The 13,077-nt window shown below is 37.6% G+C and overlaps 1 protein-coding gene across 7 annotated transcripts in view; it reads left to right on the forward strand.

The window, feature by feature from the left end:
- The first annotated feature begins 556 nt into the window (after positions 1-556).
- Positions 557-13,077, forward strand: part of LOC310922054 (uncharacterized protein) — a 65,880-nt gene continuing 53,359 nt past the window's right edge. For 4 of the 7 annotated variants that reach the window (XR_014592288.1, XM_083882358.1, XM_083882354.1 and 1 more), the window contains exons 1-2: positions 636-1,121; positions 9,874-10,007. Coding sequence is in view for 6 of the 7 variants with exons in the window: in XM_083882358.1 (XP_083738484.1) it covers positions 856-1,121; positions 9,874-10,007 (400 nt within the window). In the remaining variant the exon portion in view is untranslated. Of the gene's footprint in view, positions 594-634; positions 1,122-1,739; positions 1,834-9,873; positions 10,008-13,077 lie in introns of those variants that run through there. The other 3 variants (XM_083882355.1, XM_083882357.1, XM_083882359.1) reach the window with 3 other exon arrangements.

Consider the following 13,077-nt stretch of genomic DNA (forward strand, 5'->3'; position numbering starts at 1 on the left):
CTTTGTTAACCTCCCCCAAGGTCTGAGATCATTAAAGCATGTCAAGCCCTAAACCTTAACAAGGCAATTCTACAAGTAATTTATCTCTCTAACACCTGGACATCAAAACCATTAACAACTTATTCCATTACAACTCTTGTTTAAACATAGTTAGAGCAAATTTTCAAGGGTTTACTCCCTAGGGTAATTAAACTGCCTCTTATTAAACTTGGCTACCAAAGGAGCACTTAAAAAGGGAATCTATTTTTCCTTCCATTTCCTGCGGGCATGTTTTAATTTGCTGCCAGGGCATTCAGTGAATTTCATGCCAAATGGATTAATAAAGCTAAACATGACCTATTAAAGATGAGGTTTTGTACCTAGACTCTTTGGTATTCCAGTTTTAAGATAAGAAGCCTTTTCCTTTGCTAAAGGACAAGGGAACCAGTTAACAAGGTATTCAGGCTCTGTTTGTGCAAGAATTAGTCAGGCGCTCGCAGCTGCGCCTTCCCCACGTATGATAGAACTATCTAACCATTCTGCGTGCGGCGTCCGGGCAGTCGTGCTTACTTCCTCCTCGCAGGATCTATGATCCAGTCCCCTGGCAGCCTGGGGTGGGTGACGCGTGTGAAGGGAGGCCGGGGGGAGGGAAACGCGGTCCCGCCTTAGTAGTGGCGGCCTGTGTAGCTCCTAGGGAAACCGGAGGGAAGAGAGTTTTTTTTTTTTTCCTCTCCTTTCTTGCAGGGGAACTCGGAGTCCCGTCGGCGCGGAGCGAGGGCGGCCGCTCCACCGGGAGCCCTAGCTAGCACGGAAAGAACAGCTGCCCGCCTAGAAACACCTCCAGGGAGCAGTCGAGTCCGCCGCTAGAGCGCCCGCATGCTAGGACGCTCTGGCAGGCGCCACGCGCTTCTCTCTGTCGTCGGGCCCGCCTCTCCGACTGTGTGGCACTGTCGCGAGCGGAGCAGTCGTGTAGGCTCCGCCATGATGAACAGTGGAGGGATCGGGGTGCCGCTAGGCTTCCCCTTGGGCCCCACGTCCGTCATCCAGATCACGAACCTCTCCTCAGCCGTGACCAGTGAGCAGATGCGGACTCTCTTCAGCTTCCTGGGAGATATCGAGGAGCTGCGCCTCTATCCCCCGGAGTAAGCAGGGTCTGCGTCGGCCCTTAGAGCAATAGAGATTTAGGATGAGGAAGAGGCTTAAAGGGGTCTAGAGGATGGAGGGAAAGGAAGAGGCAGAAGGTCCTATGTGCCATCTTGAGTGGGCATCAGTTTCCCGCACGTGGGTGTGTGTCTATCACGTGGTCTCACCCCTTTGTATGGGGCAGGAACGTTAGGGGAAAAGGGCTATGCCTGGACCTAAGATGGCGGCCTCGGTCCGGAGGAGGGGAGCAGTCGCGGTATCTCTGAAGCAGCCTGTAGAAACACGGAGAGTACTGTATTCTCGTGGTGGCGGTCAGAGCCGCGGTCACCCGGTGGCGGCTGTCGGCACTGAGTCACAGTCTGACAAGACGTGTGCTCGCAGGCTGCCCCGAAGCGCTTCCTAGGTGCAGGTCTCGTTTCCCCCGTTTTCCTAAAAACCTGTTTTCTGTGCCCCACTTTTCTCTTCGCTCAGATTCATCCCAAGGGGAGGCGGCGGGAGCGGGCAAGAGCGCCCCAGGCCTGACCCCCGCCCGGCTAACTGGCAGGCCAGCCGCGCCACTCGGGCGATGCATGGCGGCGGGACCAGCTCTTTTTGTTCGAAGGGCTGTTTTGTCCCGCGAGAAAAGGCCACTCGAAAAGAAGTCAGCATAGCTGTTAGCAGAGGAACGGTACCTGGCCTGTGCTTAGAAATGTTTCCCATAGGACATTTGCAGTAAGTGAAAGTAAATAACGGACATTACACGTTTCTCTAAATTGTAGCTGTCCTCATTATGTCAACTGCATGCAAAGGATCTGCTCAAATGAGAGATAATATTGTTATTTTGCAAACCTCAATGTTTCTTCCAAGCCGATAGAACAGAAGAGGAAAAGAAGTATTCTTTTCTTAACACATCTGTTGTATTAAGAAGTGAATGGCAGACCGGCCCTTTCAAAACAATTTTATATATACATATAAATGAAAATTAAATCGGAATAGCAGAAAGGGGCAGGAGGAGTCATTCACATTCAGAGTTCTATTTTAATACAAAGAAGACAGGAATAAAATTTCATTATTAAAAAATAGCAGAAGATGGTGTTTGTCCATTTTAGTGTGTTACTAGATTATACCTAGCTAGGTTTGGATGAGGAACGTTCAGAAAAATTAAATGTGATTTAACATATATAAAGTATGTATAGTAGGCATTCATTCATGTCAAGATAAAACAGTTTTAAACATTAATAGATTTATGGTGATTTTTGCACAATTTTCTAGGTTTTTATTTTGGACTTGTTCCACAATACACTTAATACATTTATCAGAGAATAGAATCATAGAATGGCTTGGGTTGGAAGGGACCTTAAAGATCATCTAGTTCCAACCCCCCTGCCATGGGCAGGGACACTTTCCATTAGACCAGGTTCCTCAAAGCCCCATCCAACCTGGCCTTGAACACTGCCAGGGATGGAGCATTCACAACTTCTCTGGGCAACCTGTTTCAGTGCTTCACCACCCTCACAGTAAAGAAATTCTTCCTAATATCTAATCGAAACCTACCTTCTTTCATTTTAAAGCCATTCCCCCTTGTTCTATCACATGCCCTTGTAAAAAATTCCTCCCCAGCTTTCTTGTAGACCCCATTTAGGTACCAGAAGGCTGCTATAAGGTCACCCTGGAGACTTCTCTTTTCCAGGCTGAACAGCTCAGCCTCAACTCTCTCAGCCTGTCTTCATAGGAGAGGTGTTCCAGCCCTCTGATCACTTTCATGGTCCTCCTCTGGACTCTTTCCAACAGGCTTATGTCCTTCCTGCGCTGGGGACCCCAGAGCTGGGTGCAGTGCTCCAGGTGGAGTCTCCCAAAAGCAGAGTAGAGGGGGAAAATCACCTCCCTCGACCTGCTGGCCATGCTCCTTTTGATGCAGCCCAGGATACAGTTGGCTTTCTGGGCTGCAAGCACACATTGCCAGGTAAAGCAATGTGATGAAACAAAGTTGTATGTTGCTTTGTGTAGAATTGTAGCCTGTTTTGTCTCTTATTCTGTATTGCAAATATTCGGCATACACAAAATATTTTTACTTAGTCAAGCATGAGTTTGCTGAGTATGATCAAGTTGTGTTCTCTTCTGTATGCATAATTTTGTTTATTAAAGGGCATTCAAGTTAAGAGATTTACTGTAATATTTGTAATGACATTGCCTTTGCTGGGAATGTTTATTTCTAATAGATATGAACTTGTAGTTCTGTTGATGTTCAACATTAAACAGAATATATACACATCTATATGTATATGTACATGTGTATATAGTCTTGATAAATCATATAAACTCTCCTTTTTCTAATTCAGCATTATAACCTTCCAAATAAAAGTATAAATTTTCCTTCACATCTTCCAAATCAGTCATGTTTGTCAGCCTTCTATTTTATCCCTTATTCTGCTGAAGTCTAATACATAAAATCTTATATTAATTACTCAGTAGTGTTGTTATTAATTTTTTTGCTTGAAAGGAAATAGATCTCATTCTGGTATTTGTGAATTAACTTGGTCAAAGACATGGACCATTTTGAGGTATTGGTCTTGGTAATTTAATTTATTTAAAAAATATTTTTCCCCATTCTTGGAAGATGCAATATTACATGTTTAGCTTTGGAATATCTTTTTCTTCACAATTCTCTGATATTTTGCTCTGTCAGGGCAATCCAAGAGATTTATAGAAGTGGTGAATTTGATCAGGTGATCATTTCAACTTCTTAGGAAATTCCTTTAACAACACTTCCACTATAGTTAATTGTGCAGCACCCTACTGCTGACTTGAATGAAATAAAAGAGAAGATTTATGACTTAATGGGGAGTGAGGGTGATGGGTCTTGTACCTATAGGCTCTTCAATGATTGTAGAACAAAGTATAGGGCTGTGCTATGAATTAGCATCATGAGAGAGAAATTACTTTTCAGCAATTTTCTACATTTTTCCAGTCTCCTGTTATTGTCTCTGAAAGTGGTATTCATCACCTGATGTGCAGTAAGACTATCTCACATACAGAGACAAGGTATTTGTTTTTTTACATATTTGCACAAAGGTGGGTGCTGGGTGGTAAATTCACAAAGCTAGCACATAGAGCAGAGAACTTGATCATTATTTATACAATGTTAATCTAACATATTCCACCTATCTACTACATATTCAATGTTTACTACTCTACTATTGGTTACTCATAAAAGGGCTGATTGCATAAAGTATTTTGTAATTCATTATTAGCTACTGCACATTCAGTACAGTGGATGAATTGGCTTTGTTAGTTTCTTCTTATCTTGGGCAAATGTCCTTTTGATCTCTAAATTCTGGATTCTTCTTGTCCATTATCAGTAACCTCCTCCTAGGTCTGTGGCCCCCAAACCATGTCAAGCCCCAAACCCCAACAGAGCGATTCTTTTTTCAAGCAACCCATCAAAGACATCGCTGTCATTAATATATCCCTTGGTTTTATAGGGTGCAGCAGAGAATTTCTTAAAAAAACTAACAGGAAGTCTCAATTGTTGAATATAATTACTTATACTTTAAATAGAAAACATTAATGTTAGATTACTTCACTTAAAGTTCTTGCAAGGATACACAATGTGGAGAAGAAGAGAGAGAAACCACCTCAGTTTTTTAATGCATTAAATAAAAGGCAGGTTCTTTAAGATGACTCTTCAGTATTTCTAGTGAGCTTCCTGAAGCCAGTGACTTTTCCCAGCAATTAATATCTTAAGACTGGGGTTTTAAAGTAGCAGTTTCTGACAAGGTCCTTTATTTTGTATACTGAATTGATTGGGATGACTTTTATGAATGTTGAGCTAAATCACACTATGCTCTTTGGTGGTTTGTCACTTCATGCTTTATCTTCATTCGTCAAAGCCCTTCAGTTTCTTCGGTCACTGCTAATCAGACATCCCAATAAGAAGGATGGATTTCGTATCTGTCATTTTCCTGAAAGCCTAGTTCTCTGTGGGGAAGTGTCTTTCTTGTGTATGAGAGGTTTTCACACTTTAGGCAGTTGCCAGTAGATGCTATTTTGTTATTATTGTTATTTTCTGAAGAAGTCTGTGTGAACTGTGAATAAGCTGCTTTCAGATTCAGTATTGAGGGCATAGGAAACTCTTGGTACTGAAGAAGTTTCCATATGGTCATCATTCTGATTTTAGCTACTTGCCAGTGAGACTTCATTGACACTGAAAACAATATTTCTTTTTATTGAAAAGCTATGAATGTGTATCATATTTCAGTAGGCCATAATGCGTGTTAATGGTGGCTGTTTGTATTTACCTGTTTTCTTTCAAGAAAAATTTAAATTTGACTTGACTGTACAACTATATACTGTTCTGCTCTCTGGAATGCTTTCCATTGCAATTTTAATCTAAAATTTGAAAGCACCTAATTGATTAATGACATCAGTAAACAAGTTATGTGGAGGTGGTAAGAGGGTTGGTTTTTTTAAAATCCACTAATTTTACTCTTAAGTAATTTGTATTTGATTATCAAATCTTGAAGAGACTAGCTGAGTTTATATTTTATCATGTTGCAATTGTCTGCTGTATTGCTTTAAAATTGGTGTCAAAAACTTGCCCAAGAAACTTTAACTTCATGAGATTTCTAACCATTTCCTTGTAAGACCTCTCTCTTACAGACTGCTGTAAGTAGCTTTCAGTGCTCAAAGACCTCTTTTATTCAATTTCATTACTATTGCCAAGCATTTTGGTCACCTCTTGTTCTCTGTCCCATAAACAGCTTTAGCTTCAAGAAGTATGTTCTGAGAATTTGTGGGTTTTTTTCCTCTTCCTAACTGCTCAGAAATGAAAGTAATGGATGCTTTGAAAATCCTTTCAGAAAATGGGATTTCTGTGTTGTTGGCTTTTTTTATTTACTTGTACATATATTTTTCCCTTTTGCTTACATCTTCAGGAAATTAGGAGGACTGAATTGCAGGTTTCTAATTTTACCAAATGAGATCTGTTTTTTTTTCTGAAGGTAAAGACTTAAATATCATAAAGTTAAAGATGTATATGAATAGGAAAATTATTGTTAGATAGGGTGAAGCAGTTAACAAGAACAGAAGATAATATTACAGTCACAGCCTTGGTAAGAGAATTTATGTCCTATGAGTTGTTACTACATCAGGGCCTTGGTGTGAATTTGCCATTTGTGTGTAGAAGAGGGTGACTTTAGTGGGACTTCTGTCATCTTCAGTGACATTTTGTCATCAAAGTGTGAAGAAAAACTCCTGACATTTTGAATATCTGTGTTTGGTCCTGATTTAGGTAGAGATCTAAATTCTCATGTTGAGAATGGAGAATTGCTGTCATTGTTTAACAAGTGCTCCTCAGTTTGCCATTTGCAAAACCATGTTTTTGTGTTAGGTTTGTCACCCAGTTGATATCTGTATTTCAGAGTAGCCTTTAAAGTTACATTTGTAGTGATAAGCCTTCAAATGTGACTGTAAGAGGATTTTTGATTAGTTAAATATTGAAAAGCTTTAAGGAAATTGAATTTTTGCAGAATGAATTGTTTGAAAGCATGGAGGCACAAAATGTCTGCATCAGGTGTTGAAAACCCTGCTTATAATACTGTTTGCTTTTGGGTGTTCTGGAGTTGTCTTGGAAGCTAATACACACGAGTGTTTCTTAGATATTGTTATATCCTGCTGTGGCTGCAGTATAGATAAGGCCTTTGAGATAAAATACACAGAGCCTTATTTAAATGTGATCTGCACAATTATTCCAGAGCATCTTATTTTGACAGGTTATTAATTTCTGTTGCCTTTCCACCATCACCACCTTGAGACAATTTGGACCCTTGGAGGGATATTTTGTAGCCTTTTGTTTGATTTTTCACTGTAGATTTCTGAATAGGTAATTCTTAAAATTTTGGTTAGCTTTTGTTCTGTTGAGGGATGGATGTTACTGTCTCCCTACAAAGGAAAAGCAAAGCAGTAGAAACATCTGAATACTATTCATATCGTTATTTCCTTTCTGAGTTTTCTTGCATTTCTAAAGAGACTGGATTATAGTAACCTTAAATCAGAGATGTAAGACTTGCTTTTTTGCATCAGTGCTTTGTAACCGTAGGAAGAAGGCTATGACTACCTCAATTCAGCCTTGAAAAGGATTGGCAAAAAAAAATATATATAAAGGGATTAAAACAAAATAGGACTTTTCTGCTTTAAGAATGACTTCTTACGAAGCCTACTGGGGAAGTTTAGGAGGCCCACTTTGTAAAAGCAGAGGACTCAGTCACTGTGAAACTTTTTAGCATTTTAGAACTTTTGGATCTTAATTGTCTCCCTCGATGTAGATGCAGCATTGATGTGTTTTCAGCAGAGGTGGTCTCCTTATTAGAGAATTTTTCCTTTTCATCACTTCTCCAGTGAATCTCATGATTAGCTTAACTTTCAGAAAACATTTTTGTAGCAAGGCTTTTTTTTAGAGCCTTGTTGCAGTAGTATTCTTATGTGAATATTTTTTAACCTACTCATATAGCTTTTGTGATAGAAATCCAGGAAATACAGAGAGGGAAATATAGAAGTGACACTTGTCATAACTGGCTCTGTAGTTGTTGGAATTTATAAGGTTTATTTATGGAGCCTGTAACTGCCTGGAACAGAATTATGTTTTTGAGTTACCAATGAAAACAATAAACAAAAAAGCTAAGAGATGTTAGAAGTCTGAACCAGAGAATCTTCAATGGAGGCTTCAACCATTTGGGTTGTAACACTGGCATATGTATTTAATAACAAACAAACCCCAAACAACAAGAAAAAAACAAAAAACCCTCCCCCTCAAACTTACCCACACAGGCCTCTGTACCCCCAACCCAAAACAAAGAAAAAAAACCTGCGGCCATTAAAAGAAAAATCTTTGTGATGAGCAAAGTCTGGCTCTTCAGAATATGTAATATTACAAGTTGCATGCAAACATTTCTGCTGAGTACTGAGATAGTCATAGTTCTTTGTCAGCTCTGATAAAAAGTGTCCTGAATCAAGACCTTACAGATGGCTTAAAAGCCATTTTTATATATTTTATTTCCTTCCCGAATATGAAAGCTTGAAACTGGGAAAACATTGTCCACAACAGACAGACTAATGGACAGAAGAAATGTAGTAATCTTGCAATGTTTTTATAAATTGCATAATAATGCACCTAAAACTTGTGAGTTTTTATTTAAATACTGAAGCTTAATTAATTTCATACAACAACTTTGGGAGTACTGCTTGGAATTTGAGGGACTGCAAGATGCATTGGACTAAACTTGAACTCCTTCTAGTACTTCTGAAAGTTGACAAGTATTATAGTTGAGAGGGTCAAGATTAAACAGTTCATGCAGTGTATTTTCCATGATTTACTACTTTTCTAGAAGATGTTTATTTTAAATGGAACTTGCTGATGTTTCAGCAATATCCCTTAGTATTCTGGTTTTGAATGTTTTACCTGTACTTACTTCATATGAAGAAATAAACTAATTGTGTAACAAGTATAAATCTTGACTAGGGCTCACAACTTTTAAAGCAAACTTTGTTTTTGACCAAGATTACAAAGTTTGCATATTGTGCTTTCTGATCTATCCATTGGTGTATTTTCTAATGGAAAAGGAAGTTACCCAGCATACGTGTTTTTCATTTCCTTCTTTATTCTAGTCTAATAGTGAATTCTTCCTACCTCCTCCAGTGTTATCCTGTACCACACTCTGCCAAACTAAGAGGATAAAAAGGATTTTTGTTACATTAGTGAACTAAGATGTAACAATTGTAAGAATTCTCAAGAATATGTTTTTATCTTAATATGATTCAACAAAATTTCTTTTGTGAAGGCCTAAGAAAGATTATCAGTTAATATGGACTAATATCCAAACGATCCACTAAAAATGACTGGGCTTATTATCATAGAATTATAGAATACCCTGAGCTGAAAGGGACCCACAAGGTTCATCATAGTCCAACTCCCAGCCCTGCACAGCACCATTCCAAGAATCACACCATGTACCTGAGAGTATTGTTCAAATGCTTCTTGAACTCTGTCAGGCTTGAGGCTGTCACCACTTCCCTGGAGAGCCTGTTCCAGTGCCCAGCCACCCTTTGGGTGAAGAACCTTTTCCTAATATACAACCTAAACCTCCCCTGGCACAACTTCAAGCCATTCCCTCAGGTCCTGTCACTGGTCACCACAGAGGAGAGAGCTGTGTCTGTCCCTCCTCCTCACAAGGAAGTTGTAGACTGTGATGAGATCTCCTCTCAGTCTTCTTCAGGCTGAACAGACCAAGTGACTTCAGCTGCTCCTTATACGGCTTCCCCTCAAGGCCCTTCACCATCCTCTTGGCCCTCCGTTGGACACTTTGATAATTTTAAACAAGGTTTATTTGGAGGAAAAAAGATAAACTATAAATTATTTACTTGACAAATGTGTCCTGTAAATATGCTATTTACAATAGCAATGTAATTTTGTTTAGCAAGATTTGTAAAGAAAATCAGCCTTGTTAATTTGGGCTTTTGGCTTCTGTAAGTTTCCATTAAAAAGAAGGAGGGGCTATACTATGCATTTTTAAGTGACAAGGAAAATTAGTAAATTTGTAAATGTTTAAAAATTAGTAAATTTTAAAGTAGGCAAATTAAAAAATTTCTATACTTGTCTTTTGTGTAACTTTTCCAGGAAATCTAAATTTTTTTTTAATTAAGAAATAATAGTTGAATATATACACAAACACTTATTTAATATGGCTAATTGTTGCTTTTTTCCCTTTTATCTTGCAGCAACGCACCTCTTACTTTTTCCTCCAAAGTATGTTATATTAAGTTTCGTGAAGCATCAAGTGTTGGTGTGGCCCAGCATCTAACTAACACGGTTTTTATTGACAGAGCTTTGATAGTTGTGCCCTGTGCAGAAGGTTGGTATTTTAGACATTCTTCTGTAATGTTGGTCTTTGTCCTGTCTGCTAGTTGTTTTAAGCTTTCTAGCTAAAGAGACAGTGCTCTGTTATTTTATTTCTGTAAAAAAAGCCTTGAAACAAAATTGAAAATCAAATGAAACCAAATTATCTAGATTAAATTGAAATCCAACATTAGGAAAAAATAGTTGATTTAAATTAGGAGAGTTCAATTTTCCACAGTTATTACATATTTTGTGGGAAAAGAAAGTAAAATAATACTCTTAATTTTGGTTTGTATTGGCAAGCTTATTCCCACACAGAGTTCCCTCTGAAGTCAATGGAGCACTGCAAAGATAAAACAGTTTCCTGGCACTGTGATAACACTGCAGTTTGGATCTTAATGTGTTGCCCTTGGTGTGGTATTTTGATTTTGGTTTTTTTTTAAGATAGTAATTAAATTTTTAATTTTTTTTGACCAAATTCAGATTTTGTCTTGTAGATGTTATATATGCATTTGACTATTTTAGATTAATCTCATCTTACGTATTTTGCATTTGTGATGATAATTGCTGTTTGAATATAAGTATTTACCTTCTAATTGAATAAAATAATGTTTCAATTTTTCTTTCTTGTTCCTGTGGAAAATATTACTTTGTGTGCAATAAAAAGGCTTTCTTATGCATACTGGTACTCTTTGATTTTAGATATCTTTAAAAATGCAATCAACTGTACAGAATACTTTTAGTGTAAAATATTTTTATAACTCTTAGTAAAATAAAGTGCTTGGTGAATGCTAAATTTTCAAGTGTTTCTTTAACTAGCTTTGAGGTCCTGCTTTTACATATGTGTTGAATATGAGGTAGTTCTTATTGTTAGTATACTATCCCAGATTTAAATGCAGTTCTATGAAGCATGGCTCTATTTACTGTAGGCAGATCACTGGAGTTAGGCAGAACCCCATCGACTTCATTGTGTGAATTGAGCATTTGCCCATTTGGATCTGGATTGCCTCTTTGGAGTAGAGTATTCCAGTTGATGGAGTGAAGCTAACTTCACATGGTAGCTGTTTTGCCTTGAACAAAAATATTTAGAAAGATTGATCCATCAATTGCAGCAAGTCCAGAAATATCTGCTGTTAACAGGACTTTTATAACTGCAATAATCAGATTTTTCTTCAAAAAATACTGTTGACTTCTTGGAGTTTGTTAACAGTGGTCCCAGAGTGTCATTTTTTGGCATGTTTGCCACATCATGATCTAGATAATATGAAATTAGTGCTGCTGCAATGATGGTCTGGGGTTTTCCTAGCAAACTCTGACAAGTCTTAAAAATTTCATGGACTCTTAGATGACCTACATATACTGTCTATTCTTGTAGCCTTGTTAACATGGGCATATTGACAAGTCTTGTGAAGCCTAGATTTTTAGTTGCTTTTTTGGTTTGTTTGGGGGGCTTTTGGGTTTTATTTTTGAAACTTGTTCTTAAACCACAGAGGATATTGCTGTATCCACTTGAAGCTTTGTAGAGGCTTTGGGTAGGCAAAATGTATCAGAACAGCGTCCTTATTGAAAAATTGCCCTTCAGTAATTGACTGCAAATTCTTCAGAATCTTAGTTTTACATTTCATTGAAAAGACCTTAACACTAGTTCAGTACTGCCAGAGAGGAAAGATTGCTACCTAATGAATGAACAACACTTTCTGGTGTTTTTCTTGAGATCACTGCATAATGTGATATGACAACAGGCAGGTAGAGCTATGTTTTCCTGTCTCTTGATGGTAGACAATGAGGGGAAGGAGAATAAAATCAGTTCTGAGAAATCTTGTTCCAACCCTGTTTGTAGCTGACTTATTAGGCATTTCTCAGAAAATATATCACAGAAAAACTGTCACTGTTCCAGACCATTTTGGACCCCACAGAGATTTATACATAATTAAGTGAACAAGTGATTGGGTTGTGAGGTCAATTTCTATTTTAAAGTCAGAATGCTGTTTCCATGTAACTTTTTAACAGAATTGCTAATTTTAATTTGCAAAGATGTGAATTCATATAGGTTTAACTTTCTGAGACCATAGTGCAACATTTTTTAATCACTATGTATAATTGTTAATGGAATCAGTGGAGTGTATAATGGGCTTTAAAAATAACAACGGCTATATTCTACTGGAAGGTTAAATTATATCGGTGGCCAACAGTGCCAGCAATAAAATGTTTCATGTGCTGAATCAAACATATAGGAGGGGTAAAATGAAACCGAAAACTTGGTTTGAAAAACAGAATAAAATCTGAAATTTGTAGTGTATTTAAACAGTGGTAAATTAAGAGTATGAGGAAGTAATCACTACACAATGAAAACAGTTTGATTTTGTGACATTTAATAAACAATTTAACCAAAATATAATTGTAAATGAATTAACATTATCAAGTTGTCAAAATATAACTTTCTTTTGTGTGTATCATTAGGTTTTTCTTTAAACATTATATATAGTATATATAATATACTATATATATAGTGTATATATATATATATATAGTTTGAGAACACAAAAGTTCAAAGATACAAACAAAGATACCACCATAATAATTCTAAATTTTATGTCCACATTGTCTAGTAGATGGATTTTGACTATTAATTTGGTTTTGTATGTTTTCTCTGTGTGATATTTGTGCATTATTAGATGACTAGACTGGCCAAGGCAGACCTGTTACACTTGCCTGAGTTAGGCATTGTTTGCCATGCCACTAAACCTGCCGCCAAGTGAAATCTTCATGGGGGAAATGAGATTGAAGTCTGGCCTGCTGAAGATGGACGCCTTGTCTCTGTTTTTATTTTGCTTCCTTTTCTTTGTTTCTTTTATTTTCACTTTTTAAAATTTTTTCCCCTTTTTGTTTTGTTCTGGTAAATCCCTTACCCTTGTACTTGTGAACTGGTAATTTAGCTCTGAAAAAACTGATGTTTTGTAAAGGGTTCATAGTGTTTCATTTTGAAGTTGACCTGAAGCTACTTGTGGATGGTATACAGAGAATTTAGGATATGTTTAAGTTTTATGCTGTGAATTATGGATTAGTTTTGTTTGGAATACATTTAA

Source organism: Zosterops lateralis (assembly GCF_965231275.1).
Source record: "Zosterops lateralis genome assembly, chromosome: W".
NCBI lineage: Eukaryota > Metazoa > Chordata > Aves > Passeriformes > Zosteropidae > Zosterops > Zosterops lateralis.